Raw genomic sequence first — 24,405 nt, forward strand, 5'->3', positions numbered from 1 at the left:
TGAGGCGAGAAGGGGCAGCAGTCAGATTAGCGAGCTGCTGCGCTAACCTAAGAAATGAGTAAGTATATATAGGCATGTATGTGGAAAGTCACTGTCTTAAGGGGGCCTGTTCTTCTCCAAGGTTGTTCGGAGTAGTTATCTCTTACACGGCTGGGCAAGGAATTTTGGAGATCGGCCAGAGACTGGATGGGCTGGGAGCTGGGCGTAATCAGCCTAATGTCCATTTTTCCTTTGGTAAGAGAGTTCTTTGTTTTGCATAGAATAGTGGGGAGGACCTGGAGGGGAGTTTCAGGCTACCTCGAGCCTTGCAACTTTCCTTCAACTATAGTAATCACGGAAACGATAAGTTCACAATGAAATAAATGGTAGCATTAACAATGGTTATGTCTGGATTCCCCAAAGCACAATTCGATTTAACTTCGAAAATCGGAAGCCGAAATGAAGTCCAGCAGGTTCCTCAGCTAAAATAAATTTCTCGGCTCAGATGACGCTAAAACTACATTTCCCAGCATGCGCTGGGTTCCAGGGTCTTGTTTTCTTTCATTTCCGGGTGGATCAGGTGACTCACCGGCTGCGCCATGGCGGAAGCAGAGGAGCAGGTAAGGGCTGCAGTTCCTAGGCAGGGGAAGGGGAGGCGAGGGTGGGCGATGGGGGCGTGAAGTGGGGTTGCTACGGAGGAGTGGGGCTGCTGCGGGGCCAGGCCGACTCACGTGGGGCTGGGGTATGGCAAAAGTCCATTTCCGGGAGCCAAGAGGCAAGTGGGATGCAGTCTTCTGGACCGCAGGCGGAGACAGCGCCTCGATACACCCCCAGCATTTGTGGGGCGACCCTCCCTTTGGCTGTAGCCTTGTGGCCTGTGTTCTGAGAAATTTTGGCTTGAAGGCAGCTTGGGCTCTCTCAGGGACTGCCTGCTTCTGGTAGGCATCACACCTGATTTGAGTTTTGAGGTCAGGTGACTGAGATTTAAGTTCCTTTCCTACTCGAAGTAGGACTGAAGAGCTGATTTGCAGGTGGGCTAGAAAGGCGAAATAAATGCGATGAGGTTTGTTTCAGATCTATTTCATTTAGGTACCAAGCTAGGTCAGTGTTGCATCTGGTGAGTTTTATTTCGGGTCAGTTTCATTTTCATACAGAGCTAAGTCACTGTTGTATATGTTGAGTTTTATTTTGGATCAGTTTCATTTAGTTACAAATCTGTTTTATCTGGCAGTGGTTAAGTGCATTAGTCATGGAGCAAACAGGTTCTAGTGCTCGTTCTTTTTCTTAAAATGTGACTTTGGGCTAGTTGGTTGTGGAGATGGAGATTATTATAGTACAGTCCTCAAAGGGTGATTTAAGAAGGACTGGGTCTAACGCAAAATTAAAGTGCTTAGAAGAAGTTTGGCTCAGTAAAAGTTATGTGGGATTATCAGCCGGCAGTGTTCAGTCGACACCCCGCAGTGTGACACCGGAGTTTAGGGAAAGATTAGTAATGGCAGTAGTTATCTTCGTATAGGCAATCGTGGTAGTCAGACATTAGATGAAATGACAAAGTAACATCGAGTACCCCTCATCCCCCACATCCCCCACCCCCAAAGGCAGGTCGGAATTTGGGGAAATACCTTAAATTTCCGTTTCCAGTATTATTTTAGCTTGGCACTGTTTTTCCTTATGAATTAACAGGGCCGTCAGTTTCCATAATTTCTTGTAAGCAGTGACTTGATGCGCTGTCTAGTATCATATAGGAAGTTTATTTACTTAAAAAATTTACTTTGTACTATTTGCCACATACTTCAATTACATAATGAAAATCGTCCTGTGTATTTTTCGCACATGCCAATAAATAACAAATTTGCCAAGGTAGAAATTAAATTTTTGGGTCTTCATTATGTTAACAGATGAGTCTCCTCTGTACCCCTGGAGCCCCTTTTTCCATTTCAAGCAGCTTAGCAGGATATGCTCATTAAGCGCATGTAATTGCATGACTCTCAGCTGGATTTGATGATTGCGAGATTGGTTTTCACACTATTCATCTCTCCTGTTAAAAAAAAAAAATTCGGTGGCTGCACTAGGTCTTAATTGTGGCACTCGGGATCTTTAGTTGTAGCCTGTGAACTCTTAGTTTTGATATGTGGGGTCTAGTTCCCTGACCATGGCTCAAACCTGGGCTTCCTGCATTGGAAGCTCAGACTTAGCCACTGGACCACCAAGGAAGTTCCTAAAATAAAAATTTTTGGTAGTTTGATATAAAAGCAAAAAGCCAAGCCCCTACATTCTTAGATACAGTGTCAAGAGCGGGGAGAGTTGTTCTTAGTGTTTACTACCTAGTATTTACTGCCTAGTGTCTGCTGCTGTTTTGTGTAGGAGTTTAGCTGAGCTGTTTGATTAAAAAGCACTTCGAAAGTTCGTGATATAGTAAGAATGCTTTGCATTTTTATAGGACCTTCCAGTTTAAAGAACCATCTCATGTTTCATTTGGTCCTCACAGAAGAATTCTGTTGGTAAATTTTACTCTGATATGTAAGTCAGATCAGTCACCTCCTGTGTTCCGAATCTTCAGGTGGCTTCTTATGCACTCTGGAAAAAAAGAGTCCTTAAAATAGTCTAGTTGCCTTATAGCACCTTGTCACAATTGCTCCCCATTCTTGTTCTCAGACCTCATTTTCCCCTATTATCTTCCCTTTCTGTCACTCTGCATCAGCTACCCTGGTTTTCTTACTCTGCCTTCAACAAACTAGGCATGTACCTGCCTCAGGACGGTTGCTCATGCTGCTCCCTTTTTTGGACCCCAGATATTAACAGGACTTTCTTTCACTTTTTGTTTCTGGTGTTATTTTGTTTCTGGTGTTTGTTCCAGGTGTTATCTTTCTGTGTGAGACTTTCCCTGACCATTCTTCAAAACCGCCTTCTGTGTAATTTTCTCCTTAGTGCTCATGACCATCTGACATACTGTGTTTTTAAATTTCCTTTCTCCCCTCCCCTGTATATTTCTATATTCATTTTTATATATTCTTTCTATGGAATGTAAGCTCCATGATGGCAAGGATTTGTTCATTGCTAGATGCCTGACACCTGGAAAAGTGCTTGGTTCTCAATATGTGTTAAATGATTGAATTTTACAGATAAGCATATTGAAATTCATATGCCTTAAGTAATTTGCCCAGGCTTGTGTCTATAATAAATCTCCAATATTCTGTCTCCAACGCTCATGATTTTTTACCAGAACACTCTGCCTTTTAAAAAAATTACTTAAGGGGCTTCCCTGGCAGTTCAGTAGTTAAGACTCTGAGCTTCCAATGCATGGGGCTCAGGTTCGATCCTTGGTTGGAGAACTAAGAACCCACATGCTGCTTCGCCAAAAAACAGAAAATAAAACTTACTCTAAATCAACCTTTCCTCTTAACTTTTCTGAGTGTTGTATTTTTGATGATGGCTCTTTTATCCCTCTTAATTTTAGGAAGAACCAAGGGAGTGAGATATATACTGAGTTAATATAACACAGTTCATAGACTCGTAAACTCAAGATCTCTTTTTGGGGAATATCCTGGCGACCCAGTGGTTAGGAGTCTGTGCTTCCAGTGAGAGGCAGGGGTTCTGTCTCTGGTCTGGGAACTCAGATTCTGCAAGCTGTGTCATGCAGCCAAAAAAAAAAAAAGATCAAAAAAAGATCACTTTTTGGATATGAATGAACTTTTTAAAAAAAGTCATTGGGAAATCCTTGTTTATTCTGAGAACGGTTAAAGTGGTTAGTAAAAATACAAAAATATTAGTTCACAGAAAGAGCTAATACCTTGCATTGTACCTGGAAATCCTCTAACCAGCCATTTTTCGTCTCGCCAAAATGATTTATAGTTGACCTTCGTAATCACAGATGCCTGACACTATTTGTCCATACCGTGCTTATGAGCGACATTGTGCCCAAAGTCTGGCTGTTTCTGTTTGTATATTTGTCTTAGCTCTACTGAAGATTGCTGAGTCCTCAAGAATGAGCATAGAGTTTACTCATGTCTGTATCTCTCACAGAGCCAGTGCCTTACACAGGTACTAGGTACTTAATAAAATGTTTAAATGGATTTATTAGGGGGAGAATAGCCTTCTGAATGGAAAACATCAAATTGTTATGCTAGGTTCAAAGAATTTGTGCTGTTGCTTTTTACCTGAAAGTTTTGAAAGCTTTTCATTCACATGGATTGTAGGTTACATTTCCTACATTCCTTGCTCTGTCAACTCTCTGGGTACTCTCTTTTCTCCCAGCAGGGAACCTGGTCCATTAAAATACTTGGTCACTCAGATAATCTATTCTTTGACCAGATCGGAGAGCTTCTACATTGAGTTTCCCTCTGCCTTTTAGAAATTAGGGGCATTCCGTCTGTACTATAGAGCATTTTAGTATTATGAGATAGTACATTGGTGAGCAGGTATACACGCATGTGACTGTGCCCTGTGTAAAAGTAAAAATCAAGGTGACAGATATTTGAGTGTCCAGGCTTCTTGCTTCAAGCCTGTAGCCTGGGGATTTTATTCCCCAGGATTCTTGTAAGTGTGAAATGAGATAAAGTATGTTACAGTACCAGATTGAAGCATTGGGTTTGTAAATAGGACAGTGATTTACAACCCAAACTTGGATTGGCTAAGGTGCAGACAATCTTTATATAGTTGGGTCAAGATAGATCTTTTAAAAGCAGCTTTACTAATAAGGGGGCTTCTCTGGTGGCTCAGACTGTAAAGAATCTGCCTGCATTGCAAGAGGCCAGGGTTTTATCCCTGAGTTGGGAAGATCCCTTGGAGAAGGGAATGGCTACCCACTCTAGTATTCTTGCCTGGAAAACCCCATAGACAGAGGAGCCTGGCAGGCTACAGTCCATGGGGTTACAAAGAGTTGGACACAACTGAGCAACTAACACTTTTCACTTTCACTTACTAATAAATAACTAAAGGAAAAGCAAAGCCCTGAACAAGAAGTTGCAGAAGCACAGGATCAGAGAAATCTTGAGGAAACCCAGTCTTTACCACTATGTAACAAGTACAGTCATGAATTAGCTCAGCCAACGAGCTTGGTACCTTGTGAGTTTCTCCTCCCATCTTCCTCTGGCCTGGTTGGCTGGAGGCTGATGACATCAGCTGATCATTGGTAGCCTCGCTGGCTCCCGGGTTACCACCTTGCGGAGAGACCCCTCATCAGATCCGGGCGGGCGTCTGTATTTCATGCAGCTCCCTGCTCATGGCTACTCAGTCACAGTCGCCTTTGTTTCTTCTAGAAACTTGATCTTCCTCAGTGGGTTTTTTTGTTTGTTTGCTTTATCAAATCCTTGTGAATCTGGACCCTGATTTATACGTACTGCATCGGAATCTGTGAAGATGGAGTGGATACTAAATGAAGTCCGTCAGAAAGAGACAAATACCATATGATACCACTTATATATGGAATCTGAAACATGACACAAGTGAGCTTATCTATGAGATAGAAACAGACTCAAAGACATAGAGGACGGATTTGTGGTTGCCACGGGGAAAGACGTAGGGGAGGGATGGATTGGGAGTTTGAGATTAACAGATGCAAACTATTACATAGAGAATGGATAAGCAACAAGATCCTACTGTATATCACAGGGAACTATCCTCAGTATCCATAATGGAAAAGAAAAATCTGTCAGTTCAATTCAGTCGCTCACTCGTGTCCGACTCCTTGTGACCCCATGGACTGCAGCATGCCGTCAGCATGACAGGGTTTCCCTGTCAATCAACTCCTGGAGCCTACTCAAACTCATGTCCATCACATTGGTGATGCCATCCAACCATCTCATCCTCTATTGTCCCTTTCTCCCTCCTTCAGTCTTTCCCAACATCAGGGTCTTTTTCAGTGAGTCGGTTCTTCGCATCGATGGCCAAGGTATTGGAGTTTTAACTTCAGCATCAGTCCTTCCAGTGACTATTCAGGACTGATTTCCTTTAGGATTGACTGGCAGGATCTCCTTGCAGTCCAAGGGACTCTCAAGAGTCTTCTCCAATGCTACAGTTCAAAAAAATCCATAACTATATTCAATAAACCATAGTGGAAAAGAAAAAAACAAAACCATGGAGTGGATTAGCAAATATTAGCCAATTCCCCAAACTGAGTTTAGATGGCTCTGATGCAAAGTCAGGTTCAGGATGGGGTTACTAGGTACCAAGCTGGGGCAGTCCTCGAGGCTTTTCTTCATTTGCAGAGTAAAATGAGTGCAGGAGTTGAGCCTGGTGGGTTGAACAAGGTTGGTAACCTGAGCCTTCCGCTTCTGTCAGCTCCCTGGGTACCCTTTCATCTTTCTTACTCAGACAGCCTAGTCCTTGGCGGGACCCAAAGCTTTCTGTAATGGAAGCTCTGGGCACAAGGATATCAAATACAATTCACACAAAATGTGTCCTCTTTCCGTGCCTTTGTCAGACTTTGGGACCTGTCACACTCTGTCGTCAGGCTCAGCCACGGCACACAGTTTGCTGGGACGGGAGAGAAGGTGGCAGTAAGTGGTGTGTGTTTCACGTCCGTCTCCAGCCCAGTCTGGTTCTCTGGGGCCTGGTCTCTGCCCTGTTTCTTCATCCTGCAGAGTTTGGAGCTGGCCTTCCTCAGGCTCCAGTCTCCCATTTCTCCCCCAAATTCTCTTCATGGTGCTTAACAAACTATTCCCTCCAAATTGTGAGGATTTCCCAGCCTCGGAGGTCCTGGCTTGGCTCTCTCTTCCTGGGCTAACCATCTTCTGAACCCCTCTGGCCTCTGAGGTTGGCTGTGCTGTATCTATTTCTGGGCTGCTGTCACGGGGCCCTGATGGTGGGATTAGGGGTCGAGGTGCGTGGAAAGACCTTATTGTGGGGATCTTCTGAGCACCCAGTTAGCTCCTTCCTGGGGCTGCTGCTAGGGTGTTAACATTCTGTTTGAATCACTCTGTCCTTGTTTGCTGCCGTCACCCTTCTGTTCCCCTTCTGTCCGTGTCCTGTAGCCATGAGCTAATGAGCTGGAGAAAATGCACTTACTCTTACTTGTAAGTGGGAAAGGAGTATACAGAGGAGGTACAGTGTTACTGCCTTGGATTAGCAGCTTATTTATTTTTCTTAAGATTTATTTTATTGAAGTATAGTTGATTTAAGGGCTTCCCAGGGGGCGCTAGTTGTAAAGAATCCACCTGCCAGTGCAGAAGATGCAAGAAACATGGGTTCAATCCCTGGGTCTGGAAGATACCCTGGAGGAGGAAATGGCAACCCAGTGCAGTATTCTTGCCTGGAAAACTTCATGGACTGAGAAGTCTGGTGGTCCCTGGGGTTGCAAAAAGTTGGACACCACTGAATGACTGAGCACCATGGTTGATTTACAGTATTTTACTTTCTGCTGTATACCAAAGTGATTCAGTTATATGTATATATTTATATATATATTCTTTTTCATATTCTTTAACATTATGGTTAAACATTTAGCATTAAGATGCTAGAGTATAGTTCCCTGTGCTATATAGTAGGACCTTGTTGTTTATCTTTTCTATATATGACAGTTTGCATCTGCTAATCCCAAATTTCTAGTCCATTCTTCCTCACCCCACCCATACCCCAGCAACCACAAATCTGTTTTCTCTGTGATTCTGTTTTGTAGGTTAGTTCGTTTGTGCCATATTTTAGATTCCACATGTAAGTGATTTCACGTGGTATTTGTCTTTCTCTTTCTGACTCATTTCACTTAGTATGATAATCTCTAGCTCCATCCATGTTGCTTCAAGTGGCATTATTTCATTCTTTTCTATGGCAAAGTAGTATTCCATTGTATACTAGTAGCATAATGGTATTCCATCTTCTTTTATCCATTCGTCTGTTGATGGACATTTAGGTTGCTTCCTGTTTTGGCTATGGTAAATGGTACTGCTATGAACATTGGGATGCATGTATCTTTTCAAATTAGGCTTTTCATCTTTTCTGGACATATGCCCAGAAGTGGGGTTGCTGGATCATATGGCAACTCTTAATTTTTTGAGGAACCTCCATACTGTTTTCCCTAGCGGCTGCACCAATTTACATTCCCACCAGCAGTGTAAGAGGGTCCCCCTTTCTCCGCATTCTCTCTGCTACTGCTGCTAAGTCACTTCAGTCGTGTTCGACTCTGTGCAACCCCATGGACTGCAGCCTACCAGGCTTCTCCGTCCCTGGGATTCTCCAGGCAAGAACACTGGAGTGGGTTGCCATTTCCTTCTCCAATGCATGAAAGAGAAAAGTGAAAGTGAAGTCACTCAGTCGTGTCTGACTCTGTGTGACCCCATGGACTGCAGCCCACCAGGCTCCTCCGTTCATGGGATTTTCCAGGCAAGAGTACTGGAGTGGGTTGCCATTGCCTTCTCCACCACATTCTCTCTACAGCACCTTATTTCTTCTCATCATGATCATCAGCAACTAGCTGTTGAATCCTTTGGGTAAGATAGTTGGAGACAGACAAAAGCCTTTGGGTTTATCCACAGTAAATTTAAAAGGATAACTATTAGGATCAGACAATTAATGTTAGGAGAAACAGAGGCCATAGGAGGCCAGATCTGGACCTTGTGGCCTGGACTCCCTGGAGACAGTGCTGTGAGTGAGGTGAGGGCTAGGTTGGTCTGTGAGGAACGTTTAGGATTTAGAAACAGCCAGTGAGTTTCTAACCTTTTTTTTAGCCTCGCATTGACAACATGGAAATGGAAGATATACAATCTAGGCTGTGTTTTTTTTTTTTTTTTAATCTTTTTTTTTTCATTTATTTTTATTAGTTGGAAGCTAATTACTTTACAATATTGTAGTGGGTTTTGTCATACATTGACATGAGTCAGCCATGGATTTACATGTATTCCCCATCCTGATCCCCCCTCCCACCTCCCTCTGTACCCAATCCCTCTGGGTCTTCCCAGTGCACCAGGCCCGAGCACTTGTCTCATGCATCCAACCTGGGCTGGTGTTCTGTTTCACTATAGATAATATACATGTTTTGATGCTGTTCTCTCGAAACATCCCACCCTCGCCTTCTCCCACAGAGTCCAAAAGTCTGTTCTGTGCATCTGTGTCTCTTTTTCTGTTTTGCATATAGGGTTATCATTACCATCTTTCTAAATTCCATATATATGTGTTAGTATGCTGTAATGTTCTTTATCTTTCTGGCTTACTTCACTCTGTATAATGGGCTCCAGTTTCATCCATCTCATTAGAACTGATTCAAATGAATTCTTTTTAATGGCTGAGTAATATTCCATGGTGTATATGTACCACAGCTTCCTTATCCATTCGTCTGCTGATGGGCATCTAGGTTGCTTCCATGTCCTGGCTATTACAAACAGTGCTGCGATGAACATTGGGGTGCACGTGTCTCTTTCAGATCTGGTTTCCTCAGTGTGTATGCCCAGAAGTGGGATTGCTGGGTCATATGGCAGTTCTATTTCCAGTTTTTTAAGAAATCTCCACACTGTTCTCCATAGCGGCTGTACTAGTTTGCATTCCCACCAACAGTGTAAGAGGGTTCCCTTTTCTCCACACCCTCCCCAGCATTTATTGCTTGTAGACTTTTGGATAGCAGCCATCCTGACTGGCGTGTAATGGTACCTCATTGAGGCTTTGATTTGCATTTCTCTGATGATGAGTGATGTTGAGCATCTTTTCATGTGTTTGTTAGCCATCTGTATGTCTTCTTTGGAGAAATGTCTGTTTAGTTCTTTGGCCCATTTTTTGATTGGGTCATTTATTTTTCTGGAATTGAGCTGCAGGAGTTGCTTGTATATTTTTGAGATTAGTCCTTTGTCTGTTGCTTCGTTTGCTATTATTTTCTCCCAATCTGAGGGCTGTCTTTTCACCTTGCTTATAGTTTCCTTTGTTGTGCAAAAGCTTTTAAGTTTCATTAGGTCCCATTTGTTTATTTTTGCCTTTATTTCCAATATTCTGGGAGGTGGGTCATAGAGGATCCTGCTAGAGGAGAACATAGGCAAAACCCTCTCCGACATAAATCACAGCAGGAATCCTCTAGGCTGTGTTGTTAAAGCAAGATGGAAGGCCCTCAGCCCGACTGTCCCTGCCTCCCGGAGGTGCTCCTGAGAATTGTCCTGGGAGCATGCTGAGAGTTGGAGGAGCACCAGGAAGTGTGCGGAGTTGGGCCAAGGGCCTTCTAAGCTAGGGAAGTGCTTCAGGAGGCTCCGCACTGGCATCGCAAGCTCAAGGCTGGCACGTGGAGTGGCCGTGCATGGGACTGCTTGGTGTTGGGACTTCTGGGGTGTTGGTGGTGAAGTGCTTTCTGTCTCCAGGACCATAGCTGCTCAGCTCCACCCGATGTTCTGTGGAAATGTGGATTTCAGGTGTATCTGAGTTTATGAAGTCAGAAATACAGAGTTTTATGTGAAGCTCTTAAAAACACTACCTAGACCAAACAAAACACCTACAGTTGACATCCAGACTGCAAGTCACTCTTGCTCCCAATGACATAGAGACTTGAACATGTGATCTCTTGGTGAGGAGTCACCCAGTGTGCCTGGGGGGCCATGGGTCTGTACAGAGAGTGGTTAGTGAGGCTGGAAGAGCGCTGCAGGCCAGATTGGGGTGGGCTTCAATGATCTTGCTGGAGACCAGTGACTAGTCTACTGTGTGTTTTGGGAAGATGATTCTGTCAGTGGTTGGGTAGATTCAAGAGGTCATCTGTCAAGGCAGTGAGATTTTTAGTTAATGCTGTTTGGACACATGATTAAGTTTAAGGGATTGATGTGCAAAAGAAAGGTAAAATGAAACAGTTGTTGACTTAGATTTCAATCTGTTGCCCAGAACTTGTCCAACTATACATTTGTGTCACTAGATGCTTTCCAGCCCTTCATTTTGGCTTCAAGCAGAACAGCACATTTTTTTCTTATGATAAGATACATATGATATATACCATTGTAACCATTTTTTTTTCATTGTAACCATTTTTAAGTGTAAGGAATCAGTGGCATTAAGTACATTGACCTTTGTGCAGTCATTACCACCATCTATCTCTAGAACTTTTTGTCATCGCAAAACTGGAACTGTACCCATTAAACAATAACTCTCATCCCCCCACCCTCAGCTCTAGGCAACCTCTGTTCAGCCTTCTGTCTTATATAATACTGCAATGTTTGTCTTGTTGTGTCTGACATATTTATCTTAGAAGCTAGAACAGTTTTATAACTTACACTTTGATGATTTGAAGGTTGTTTGTTTAGTCTCTAAGTCATGTCCGATATTTTGTGACCCCCATGGGCAGTAGCCCACCAGGCTTCTCTGTCCATGGGATTTCTCAGGCAAGAATACTGGAGTGGGTTGTCACTTCCTTCATCGGGGATCTTCCCGACCCAGGGATCAAACCCACATCTCCTTCACTAGCAGGCAGATTCTTTACCACTGAGCCACCAGCAGTATGTGAAGTCAAAAAAAAAAAAGGAAAATGTTTGAAAGTCATTATTTCTCTATGTTCAGCCTTCTGCTTCTGGGATCCCTCACTGGGTACATTCACTTTAGATCTTCCTGTAGCCTCTTTCTCTGGAGCGTTGAGCAGCGGGGCTTGATGAATGCAGGATGCTAAGAAGTAAGAGACCAGGCCAGTTCCTGAAGGCATTTATGCAGGGCTTTGGTAGCATCGTGGGTAGAAGTGTAATTTTTTGAGGCCACAGCTCAGTTTGGGAGGTTCATGCTGGTGCTGATGCTAAGTCTCTGAGTGTCCTGAAATAAATGTTCTTTGTTGATACCAGCAGCCACAGGAGGGCTGGAAGACTCAGATGTCTGATATTTGCATGCCTTAAGGTATCAGATTCTACCACTGCATGCTTTCTGGTGGGAACAAATGTGTAATTTGATTTTGAGTTTTTGGATTGAAATTGCTAGTTGGGGACTTATGTTTTTGTTTTAATGATGCATGTAAGTGGGATGTTTGTCCTTATACACCATATGTATATTTGAATGGATCCCAAATTAGGAGAAAATGTTTCCTTCGATTTAATATCGGTTCTGGAAAGGCGTAGACAGGTGTTCCCTGAAAGTTCTAGAGGTGGCAGACAGGAATCTTAACCATGGCTTATTGGCACAGCTGTCAAAGCCTGGTTTTGCTCATGCTAATAACTTAATGTGCAGGAACTGTCAGGGATGTTAGAAGTCATTTAAGTTCAAACTCTAAGCCTCTGCATTTTACTTCAGAGGGCATTAGGAAATTTCAAGATGCTATGTGTGAAACATTTAGCATCATGAGTGATATATTATAGATGTTGAGTAAAGACATTAGAACAGTGACTATTAATATTTAGTGGAGTGTGTCTGTGTCCAAAATAGGGGATCAGGACGGCAGGTGCACTAACCAGGGGATGATTAGTGCGGGGGAGAAACAATTTAGAAGAGTCAGCTTGATCTGTTTCATTAACTGTCTAGAGAACTGGCAAGCAATAGAATTAGATTTTTTATAAGTCATAGTTAGAGCTCAGAACAAAACATTGCTGTGGAAAGATCATAGCTCCAAGCTAATGAGGACTTTCTAATATTTAGATTATCTTGAAAACAAACAGGCTATATTAGAATATAGAGGAGATGCTCACATTCATTATATTTAATGTTATAACTACAATCAGATTTTTAATTACAACTATTATTCATCCCCATTTTACAGATGAACTTGTGAGCAGGGACTATTCTGTCCACAAGGCTCTTCTGGAGGAAGCCTGCCGCCTGCCAGGCTCTTAATGATTTTAGACTCGTGAAATTAAAATATTTTCACTCACCTGGTGTCTGTTTATCCTGCAGTCCAATTTGCATTGAGTGATATGTGCATCCACCTTTCTTTAAAATGTTCATTTGTTTGGTCTTGAAAAAATTTATTCTTTGTATCTAAAATGTCCTACCACCCATTTTTTTTGTCTTGTGAATGTCCTTGGCCCCCTGCCCCGCCCTTTTATGTCTCATGGATGGTTGAGAAATGCTTATGTTCACTGTCAGCACGTTAGTTGTAACCTTTTATTGCTATTGATATCTATAAGCACGTTAAGTAAATCTTCGTTTTGCTGACCTCTTTGAAGACGCATGGCATCAGCAGATTCTCTCTCTCAGTGGACAGGTGAGAGATTAGCGGGATCAAGTCCATTTTTTCCCCCGTTTTGCTTTGTTTTCTCCGGAGCAGCAAGATTCATTGTCTAGCAAGAGGGAAACTGTGTTAAATGGCAGAATTTGTCTTCTGGTTAATGGTTTAAAGAGTGGATGTAAATTTTACAGCTTGTTTGCGCAGTGCCTGATAAGGTACCACACTAGGGGAATTCTTTTGTAAAAGCTGTTTAAGCAAGACTGTCATTTTGGCTCAGCCAGATTAATAGCATAATAATTAATAGCAAAAGAGCTTTGAGCTTTGCTTTATAAAAATTGGCATATGGACACTTGGAAGCGGCAATTGCCTCTTACCTTCTGAGATCAGTAAAGACTGCTTTGCCAGACCGAGTTCCACCTTTAGTGAAGGAAGAGCTTTCTGGGTCCTCCCATAAGAAGTTCCTGGAGTCATTTGTTAAGCTGCTGACCCACTGAGGGAGGTCACTGGGAGTGACAGATCCATGTGGACCCAGGGTGACCATCTTAGCCCCGCAGGGTGTGGAGACATCTTAGGAGGCTTGTGAGAGTCGGACCATGTGGAGTTCTTCAAACTGGGGTTGAAGATTACTGCCAAAGAAGGGCAAATAGGTATTGGTGGTAGGGACGTGAGGACTCTTATTCCTCGAAAATATTTTTTCTTCTTTTGTCATGTGTTCTAACCATTTCCCCCCCTCTATGATTTGTAGGAAACTGGATCTCTGGAAGAATCTACAGATGAGTCCGAGGTAAGGTGGTGATTCAGGAGCATGGAAATTTCTAGCTGAGCCAACATCTTGAGCTGGTCATGCCTTGCTAAATGGAACATTCCCCAGGTTTGGGAAGGTAAGGTAGGGTCATAGGTGATTAAACCTCGAGGAGGAATATGTTGGTCATCTTTTAAAGTATTAGATAGATTCATTTAAAAAATAAACGAGAAAAGGAGCAAAAAGTGTTTTCCTTATTTTGATCAATATTTTAATCCTAAGCGTGTTGGCAGTGAGGAAATTCATGCCAACTTTTACAAACTAATCTTGACACTTAAAAACCTATTTTTAGAAATAACCATTGTAGGGTCTGAAGTATTTATTTTTTGTTCTTTTAATGAATATGATGTGCTCCTCAGTATAATTTCTGAATCACTGAAATGATATTTCATAAAAAGGGAAGTAGCTACCTGAAAAACTGTTAGGGAGCTCAGTTGTAGTAAAGATTGTATTTTAAGGAGAAAAAGTAATATATAAAGGAAGCCTTTAAAATTTTTTTTCTCAAGGCTATGCATAAAAAATAAGTTTAAGCATAACACTGATCAATTAGCTTATTAGTTTTATGGATGGACTAATAATAATAGTTACTTTTTTTTTCCTTTTAGTATTTCCTTTGGCTCAGAGGACTATAAAACTATCTGTGATAGCTTTTTGAAAATCGACACCAACATGCTATTTAATATAATTATTAAATTTGGACTGATATTACAGATAATCTCTTTTATGCTTTGGGGAGAAAAGGTGTTCTTATACATATTCCTCTAGAGAACATCTTCCATATTATGCCATCATACACTTGTAGTTTTTCTATAGAGTTGTAGTTTCTAACATTTTCACTACTAAACATCTGTGATGCTGTCTTAATCCCGGTAAAGTGTAACTGAATTTACTTATAGATAGGATATAATAATTGTTGATTTTCAGTAATGCATTGAAAGCATTTCAGAGCACCGTTTTTACTTTTGGAGAACTCTACTTAACTGAGAACCCTGTGTTCTGAGGATCACCAGTTCAGGATCCTACAGTGTTGCAGCCCTATCCAGGAATTTCATTTCCAGGGTGAGCAGGATGTTGGCAGCTGCATCCATCTAAATCTTTCCACCCATCTTTCAAATACGAAATGATCCAGAAAGAGAGCAAACAAAAGAATCCGTAACCCATGCCTCCAACATAATTAGATAACAGGGAGCACTGTAAACTTCAAAATAAGTGGGGAAATAAATATTTGAAACCAATAGAGCCAGCTTTGGATTGACTGGAGCTGAGGATCAGAGGGATGGAAATAAGGGGAGTGTGGCCAAGCCCCAGTGGTGGCACAAAACAAGGGGAAGTCATGCCTAATCCCACATGGGGAAGTTGTGAGTACAGGTCTGGGCCTGGTGGATCTGAGAACTGATTGTTGAGAATTTAAAGGAAGGAGTTTGAAAATTCGTGAAACACCAAAAGTACAGTATTGGGATGGGGCCACTTCTGCAGACAAGGGGGAGGCATTCCCTGGGAGGTCTGGTGGTACAGGGAAAAGGAAAAAGCAGAGATATCAATGTGTCAGAAACAAACAATATTGTACAATCAGGAGATTTACCTCTTCTCTCCATACCACTTAGCAAAGAAAATGTGGCACTTCCTTGGTGGTCCAGTGGTTAAGAATCAGCACTGCCCATGCAGAGGGCACAGGTTTGATCCCTGGTCGAGGCACTGAGATCCCACATGCCTCACACATCATGGGCCATGCCCAAAATTTAACAACAAACAAAATGCCCTTCCCTTACCAGTGTAACTAAGAAACCTAGTAAACCACCCAAACACCTCCCCTCGCCCTGGGAGCACCTGTTTATGCTGTCCAGGAACATCTAAGTCATTTAAAAATGATCTGAAATGGTAGCATCCATACAAAACTGCTTACAGGATAAAAAAAGTAGTGAAAATCAAAAATTTTCCAAGAGAACACCAACATAACACTCCATCATAAGCTGAATATCTTGAAACAAACAAGCACACAAAAAAACTACCTTAAACCACAAATTTAAAAATCTCAGAATCGAGATGAACCAAAAACTGGAAAGTTAAGGAATAAAGTTAACGACATTTCAAGAATGAAATGGAAAGGAAAGGTATTTTAATGTCGAGAAAACAGGCCCAAAAAGTAACCTGACAGTCTAATGTTGTAGCTGCTTTGTGGGAGAAATAGGTTCAGATTCTGGTCCCCAGACTCTGGGTTCTTTTGGTTGTCTTGCCTTCCAGCCATGGTGCCTTCTCAGGATGGTACCTCGGGTTCATCTCTCAGCTGTGCTTCATACTTGCTGTGTTACTTTGGACATCGCGTCAGTCTTCCATTCTTTGGCTTCCTGATATGAAAAATGGGAGTGACTGCTAACCTCATATGGTTGTTGTGAGGATTAGAGAAGATCAATGTTTGCAAAGCATCATGTTTGGCATTTACCACATTGGAAGCACTCTGGGAATATTAGTGATCTCCAGCTTCTATTTTAGCTATGGTGCTGGTGGCTGATTTTACAGCTTGGTGCTTCAACCTGAGGGCTTGGAGAGTCTTCCCACACTGGCTCTAGGAAAGTGGTTACCTCCCCGATATTACCCATTCTAGTGAGTTTATGCACCAGCAGAATAGTCAGGCTGGTAGTAGAGCTGAATGAAGTCATTGTAGCTATAGTGAGTTGGCTTGCAATCCAGTCTTTGGAGAAGATTTTCTTGGATTTCTCACTCAGTTTGAACCACTTTCCACTTTTAAGATTGGTATTGGTACTGACATACCACTTGATTCCCAGGGAATCTTTATTCTTCCTTTCCTGCCTCTGTCCCTTCTTCCCATTGGTTTTTTTTTTTTTTTTTTTAATAAAGATGTTTTTTATGAATCTTTATTGAATCTGTTACAATATTGCTTGTTTTATGTTATTGTTTTTTCTCCCAGAATGCATGTGGGATCTTAGCTCCCCAACCAGGGATCGAACCTGCATCCCCTGAATTGGAATGCAAAGTCTTAACCACTGGACCACCAGCGAAGTCCCCCCTATTTGGTTTTGTGACTGTTAATTAGGCTTTCTCTTTTTGTACATATAGGCGTTTCCTTTATGAAATATGAAGCATGTTTAAGTGCTCAGGTGATTTCCATTTTTGTGAACAATACTTAGTGTTTTCAACCATGTAGTGTACTAATTTATTTTTCTACCACTTTATGAAATGCTGCATTTCATATAAACTGGACTTTCACATTATAGGAAAACCACAGTGTTAGGTTACTGTGAAGTTCTTTTATTAACTTTTAATTTTTAAATTTTTAGTCGTAAAATACACATAAGACAAAATATACCATCTTAACCATTTTTAAGTATACAGTTCAGTATCATTAAGTTTATTCACATTCTTGGGCAACCTGTTTCTGGAACTTTTCTCCACCAACACTTATTTTCCTCTTTGTTTTTGATAGTAGCTATCCTGACAGGTGTGAGGAGATATCTTATTGTTGTTTGATTTGTATTTCCCTAAAAATCTGTGATGTTAAGCATCTTTTCATATGCTTGTGGGCCATTTGTGTATCTTTGGAGATATATCCAGGTTCTTTGCCCATTTTCTGATGGAGTTGTTTGGTTTTTTTTGTTGAGTTGAATTCTTTATATATTCTGAATATTAACGCTTTTCAGGTGTAGATATGGATATCAGATGGATACCTGGATATCAACGCCTTATTCAGTAGCTATAAATATAACAACAACCTGTGGATAGGACAGATGGATAGCTAGGTAGGTAGGTAGGTATAGATTTGTGGAGTTATAAGTGATTTACCTGTATCTCTGTGTGTGTGTGTGTGTGTGTGTGTGTGTGTGTGCGCGCTCAATCACACCTGACTCTGCAACCCCATGGATGGTAGCCTGCCAGGTTCCTCTGTCCATGGGATCTTCCCGACCCAGGGATTGAACCTTGGTCTCTTGTGTCTCCTGCATTCTTTACCACTGCACCACCTGGAAAGCCCTACTTACATCCATATCTCTGTATATAAAAGATATTGGTAATATATAAAGAATATATATTAATATGTGTATCCCTTTTTAATTATACGATATGCAGATTTTTAAATATATTCTCCCATTCCATAAGTTGGTTGCTATTTCATTCTCTTGAGTCTATCTTTTGATATATAGGCATTTTTAATTTGGATGTAATCCAGTTATCCCTTTTTACTTTTGTTTCTTGTGCTTTTGGTGTCATATCCAAGAAATCTTTGCCAAATCCAGTGTAATGAAGCTTCCTCCTGTGTTTTCTTCAAAGTTCTTATTTTAATGTGTTTGAGAAAATAACACTGAATACTCAGAACTATCAGTATATTTTTCATTAATCTTGAAAACTGCAGCCAAATGAAATGAATTTGAGGTGTGGAGTATAATTAAAATAATTGAAAGTGGTATATATGTCAAGATGTCAATCTTTAAGAATTTTAACTTGTTCTTTACACTTAAAGTAGAAATTCAAAGCCAGGTTACAACCAAGATAGGAAGGAAAGCTACATAGTTAGGGGTCTTGGGATCATGTTAATAATTAATGGAAAATTTGGAGGATAAATAAACTGATCCTCATATCTAGGATTTTTTTTGTTTTTAATATACAGTCATATGTTTTTTCCATGTTGATATGATGAGCCAGACTATTTTTTAGACAATGTTTCTCTTGTAAAGTTTAACAGAAAAGTATATTATCTTCAAAAAGATTTCATTCTCATCTTGAAGCTCGAAGACCTTTTCAGTTTTTAAGGATGGATGGCTACTGTCGTATAGGTATGATATTTTGGATGATGTTACAGATTTTGGCTTATTCAGCTAGTGGGGTAAGATACTGATTTCAGAATCTTTGAACTTATTTTTTATTCTGGATAACGAGGATTGTCTAGCTAATGTATGTATGACATTAATAATTTTGATAAAATTCCTGTTTTTTCATAAAATATATATTAGAATAATAAACATATATAAAATAATGTTAATTATGAGTTACATAATTAACAGAAATTTAGCTTCAAGAATGTTCATTACAACTTTGAATTATAAAAATTTGGAAACAGGCTAAATATCTAGAAATAAGGAATTGTATTATCTTTATAATTTCGAAAAGTTTTTTACAAAAATACCATGCGAGTTGGTTGGCAAACTCTTGGTCAGTGTTTAGATAGTAAATACTTAAAGCTTTGTAATCTGAGAGACAATATTGAAGATATTATCTAGGTATGTAACCATATAAAAATGTAAAAGCCCTTCTTAGTTTGTAGATTGTATAAAACCAGGCATCTGGCTGGATTTGGCCATGGACTGTAATTTGCTGATTCCTGATTTAGAGTATAATCCAGTTTCTCTTCAACTTCCAAAGTGCACATATGATCATAGAGAAAAATACTACAAGGCCATCTTATCGCTGGGTCATGTGACTCTCATTTACTGTTATAATCTGTCTTCTTCATTTTTCTAAATTTTTTATAACAAACGTGTATTACCTGTGGGACTACCCTGATGGCTCAGATGGTAAAGAATCTGGCTGCAGTGAGGAAGACCTGGGTTTGATCCCTGGGTCAGGAAGATCCCCTGGAGAAGGGAATGGCTCTCCACTCCAGTATTCTTACCTGGAGTATTCCATGGACAGAAGAGCCTGGCAAGCTACAGTCAGTCCATGGGGTTCTAAAGAGTCACACATGACTGAGCAACTAACACTTATGTGCCTATGCGTTACTTTATATACTTAAGAAAACAGTACAAGTATTCCTTTTTAACAAAACATGTTAGTGTCTAGACATGTTAGAAAAGTCTATAGCAATTGCTGTTACAGAACTTTTGGGTTGCAAAGGTATGGAACCTGACATAAAACTGTCCTTTCTTTCCTACCTCAAACTCAAACAGGGGAATTAGAGGAACACTTTGGTTTATTTCTTGGCCTCTGTTTTTTCAAGATTTTATATAAGGCCAGAATAGTTTATACTCTAATAAACTTTTTTTTTCCTGAGATTTTTTTTTTAAAGTGTTAAATTCTGAGATAATAGTAGATTCACATGCCGACATAAGAAGTAATACGGAGAGATTCTTTATACCGCCTACCTAGTTCTGAAACACTAACATCTTGGGTGACTGATATTGCACAATCAGATGTGATATGCTATGAGACTGACATTGGTGCAGTCTACAAACCTGAATCAGATTTCACCAGTTTTACGTGCGTTCGTGTGTGTAAGTGTATATTTGACTGTGTGCACTTTTATCACATGTGAAGATTCGTGTGACCACCAGTGCTGTCACGATATAGAATCATTCATCACAGGGTGAAAACAAGTTCCCTTTTAAGTCACAGCCACTCCCTCCCCTGCCCGCATGCCTGGCAGCCTCTGTTCTGTTCTCCATCTCTGTATGTTTGTCATTTCAAGTGTATTGTATGGATGGAACCATACAGTGTGTTTATCTTTTGAGATTGACTTTCTCCTGCTCTGCCACTCTTGTCTTCTCCCTGGTATGGTGAGAACATTCACAGTGAAGGCAGTTATTGACACATCAGGGCTTAAGACTGCCATTTTTTGTTTTCTGTTTGTTCCTGTTTTTCATTTCTCTTGTTTCTCTTTTCTTCCCTGTCAGTGAGTTGCTTGAACATTTTCCTGAAACTCTGCATTAATTTATTTATAACAGTATTTTTGAATACATTACTTTGTGTGATTTTCTTAAGGGTTGCTCTTTGTGTTAAAATATGCATATGTAACTGCTCACAGTCTACTGGTATCCCCAACATTGTAATACTTCTAGTCATATGTGGAAACCTTACTTCCCATTTTTAAAGTACGGTTGTCTTAAATACGTTTCATGTTCATTGAACTTATCAATTGGTATTAGACATTTTAATTCAAATATCAAATATGCTTTAAGAAGCTTATGAAAAGAGGGATAATCTATGTTTACCCCTACTATGACCCATTTTTATGTTTTCTTTTTAAAGTCCTAAACCTTTTTCTGTTAACTTCTATTTTCTATTTCTTCCTGTTTAGAAAACTTTCTTTAGCCCATTCTTTAGGGATAGATTTGCAAGACACAAATTCTTTTAGTCTTTCTTCATCTGAGAATGTCTTTATTTCCCTTTCATTTTGGGGGGATGTTTTCATCAGATATAGCATTTGTGGTTGATAGTTGTTTACTTTTAGAACTTGAGAAATTATGTGCCACTGCCTTCTGGCCTCTGTCATTTCAAATGAGAAATCTGTTGTTGTTTGAATTGGTGCTCCCCCATAAGTCATGTGTCATGTTTCCCCGGCTCCTTGCAAGATTTTTTTTTAACGTTAGTATTTAGAAATTTAATTAGGATGTCTCTTAGAGTGGATTTCTTTCACTTCTCTTCTTTGAAATTTGTTTAGCTAATGGAATCTGTAGGTTTATGTCCTTCACCAAATTTGGAAAAAGTTCAATCATTATTTCTTCAAATACTTTTTCAGTTTTATTCTCTTCTCCTTCTGGGACTTTGGTAATATGAATGTTAGTCCTTTTGTTATTGTTCACAGGGCCCTGAGACCATTCATTTTCTTCAGTCTATTTTCTCTGTGTTGTTCAGATTGGGTAAGTTCTGTTGATTGATCCCTAAGTTCATTAGTTTTGTCCTGTCATCCCTGCTGTTGAACCCAAACTTTGAGTTATTTCTTTTGGGTATTATATTTTCCAGTTCTAAAATTCTCATTTTTTAAAATAGCTTGTTTCTTTGCTGAAAGAGTCTGTTGTTCCATTTGTTTCAAGAGAATTTATAATTGCTTCTTGAAGCACTTTTTTGATGGCTGCTTTAAAAATCTTTGCCAGATAATTCCAACACCTGATTCATTTTGTTCTTAGACATTTTAATGGAAGGCAGTATTTAAATCATGAAGAATCATCAATTACTTCCATTTTTTTTTTCAAGTTCACTTATGACTTCCATGTGTCATGCTCCTTGCTTTACATGGATTATTTAATATTAACTGCAGTCCTATATTGGTCAGGATGCTGCAGTAACAAACAGTTCCAAAATTATAGTAGCTTGACACACCATAGATTTATTTCTGAGTAGAATCAGTGGTGAAGGAAAAGGAAATTGAGGTATTAACAGTACAGAAATAAGGTCTTTCCTATTTGTGGACCAGGTATAATGTGCTGTGGAAAACTTTGTTTATAAAGCTGGAAACAGGCTGTTCTGCTTCATGGAGATATGTATTTTTTAAACCCTGCTTTGAATAGGTTCTTGGTGTATTGTTTATTTGGAAGTTTAGTCCACCTTTTTGGAGGAGTTTATTGGGTTGTACAAAGAACTTTGCAATAGACGCATCAAATTGTTAGCCTAACCTTTCAAGATTAAACTTGCACAGCAAGAAGAGAATAGCAAGAGGGAAAACCTCAGGCTAAATGGGGATAGCAAGGAAGGAGAAGCGCACCAAACGGAAATTGAATGTAGTGAGGTCTGCCTTCCACTAAGTAAGGGTTCCAGTGACCTTTTGTTATTCATGAATGCAACTGAATAGCGAAACTAAGACTTACTCTGCCTATAGTGTGTTTCTTTAAATTGCCTGTAAATTACCTGACCTGTGCCTGGGCCATGGCATGTGATAACTAACTGTTAATTAGTGTCACTTCTGTCCTTATGATTTTCTTACCATTGTTAGTAAACCTGCCTTCTAAGTGATGTCCATTCAGATCTGACTCAGGTCTTGCAGATATCACAGTTCGGAGGCCTTGAATGTGTTAGCTGAATTAATTTTAACAAACCAGAAAGACTGACAGGTAGCTGAGCCTACTTAAAATAAACCTATACATAGTTTGTGTTGAATGAGGAATTAATTTTAAATGCACCTTCTGGGACATCCACCACAAGGAGAATTTTTTTTCAGCTTGTTGACATGAAAACCAGTCCTTGGGAGAAATCAGCAGATAGGTTTTTTAAATCAAAATGCATCACACAAAAAGTATTTAACCTGGTGGGTAGAACATTGTGAATCATTTATTGAAACTTAAATTGGTTCTTTACATCTATTAATTTTAATAAACAAATTGTCACAACTAGTAACTAAAATGGTAATGTGCCTTGTTTATGAGATTGATTGGTGTGAGAAATGGAGCATGGGATTATAATATATCCTGCCAAATAGCCCTTGGATTAAAATTTTGCTTTTTCATTTAATGAGCTATTAATATTAACAGGTTCTGCTGATTATTGCATCATTCAGGCAAGGATAAACATTCTCTGTGAAGCATATATTATAAAAATTATACATTTGGAAACTTAGTAGAAACTTTCCAGATGCAAGATTTGTGAATCTGTATTTCTGACACTTGTTAGCAATTGGGAAGATGAACATGACTTTCTGGTATGATACATATTTGGGCAGAATTTATAATTTTACTACCTAAGGAGAATAAGTTATTTTAGACAGCCAAGATGGATTGATTATTTTTTTTATTCAGCAATTTGAGTAGTAGTATGTTTTGGATGCTAGGATACACCAGCACTTGATAAAGGAGGCAGACAACAAAAACATATATATCAAGTAATAATAAATATGGTGGATAAAAATAAAATAACATTGGATAAGTGGGCTGTGAAGTGGGCTGAGGGCTGTTGTTTTATCCTGGGCAGTCAGGGGAGGCCTCTCTGATAAGGTGGCATTTAAGTAAATATTCAAGGGAAAGGTCTCCTCGGTAAAAGGAAGAACAAATACAGTACCTACAAGTTGGGTCATGATAGAGGTCCTAGAGGATATGAGCTGGGCTGAAGCAGGATGGAAGGAAGTCTTGTCTGAGAAACACATGGCCAAGAGCTAGAGTCTGAAGTCAGCTTATGGACTTTGGTTTTTACTGTAAAACAGGAAACCATTGGAGGGTCATTGTTTTAGTAAGATCACTTTGTATGATGTTTGAAAGAAGTCAGGGAGTGGTGGCAAGTAGGAAGCAGCAAGACCAGGTAGGAGGTTTTGGCAAAACTCTACCTAGAGGTGATGTAGGGTATTTTTAAAAAACATTCAATGGTTCTTTATTTTTGCTTTATTAATACTAATTTATTTAAGTATTTATTTGACTGTGCCGGGTCTTAAGTGTGGCATACAGGGTCTTTAGTTGTAGCACGTGAGATCTTAAGTTGTGGCATGTGAACTCTTGGGGCTTCTCTGGTGGCTCAGACGGTGAAGAATCTGCCTATAGTGCAGGAGATCCAGGTTCGATCCCTGGGTCGGGCAGATCCCCTGGAGAAGGAAATGACTACCCACTCCAGTATTCTTGCCTGGAGAATTCCATGGACAGAGGAGCCTGGTGGGCTACAGTCCATCCGACTGTCACTTTTACTTTCATACGAACTCTTAGTTGCAGCATGTGGGATCTAGTTCCCTGACCAGGGATTGAACCTGGGCCCCCTGTGTTGGGAGTGCAGAGTCTTATTAGCCACTGGACCACCAGAAAAGTCCCTCGTGTATTTTTTGAAGTAGAGCCAGTGGATTTCTTAACCAGGACATGGAGGTGTAAGTGAGAGAGGAATGAAGGATGAATAGCTAGAATGATGGAGCTCTTGTTAATGAAGATTGGGGAAGTCTCTAGATAGTACTGGTTTTGTT

The 24,405-nt window shown here is 40.2% G+C and overlaps 1 protein-coding gene across 2 annotated transcripts in view; it reads left to right on the forward strand.

Annotated features, from left to right (window-relative positions):
* Positions 1-544: 544 nt before the first annotated feature.
* Positions 545-24,405, forward strand: part of VPS41 (VPS41 subunit of HOPS complex) — a 203,202-nt gene continuing 179,341 nt past the window's right edge. Inside the window, exons 1-2 of one of the 2 annotated variants that reach the window (XM_043871900.1) lie at positions 545-599; positions 13,758-13,796. In XM_043871900.1, the coding sequence (XP_043727835.1) occupies positions 579-599; positions 13,758-13,796 (60 nt within the window). In that variant the 5' untranslated portion in view covers positions 545-578. The remainder of the gene's footprint in view (positions 600-13,757; positions 13,797-24,405) is intronic. The other variant, XM_043871901.1, reaches the window with a different exon arrangement.

The sequence above is a fragment of the Cervus elaphus genome, chromosome 18, assembly GCF_910594005.1.
Source record: "Cervus elaphus chromosome 18, mCerEla1.1, whole genome shotgun sequence".
Taxonomy (NCBI): Eukaryota; Metazoa; Chordata; class Mammalia; order Artiodactyla; family Cervidae; genus Cervus; species Cervus elaphus.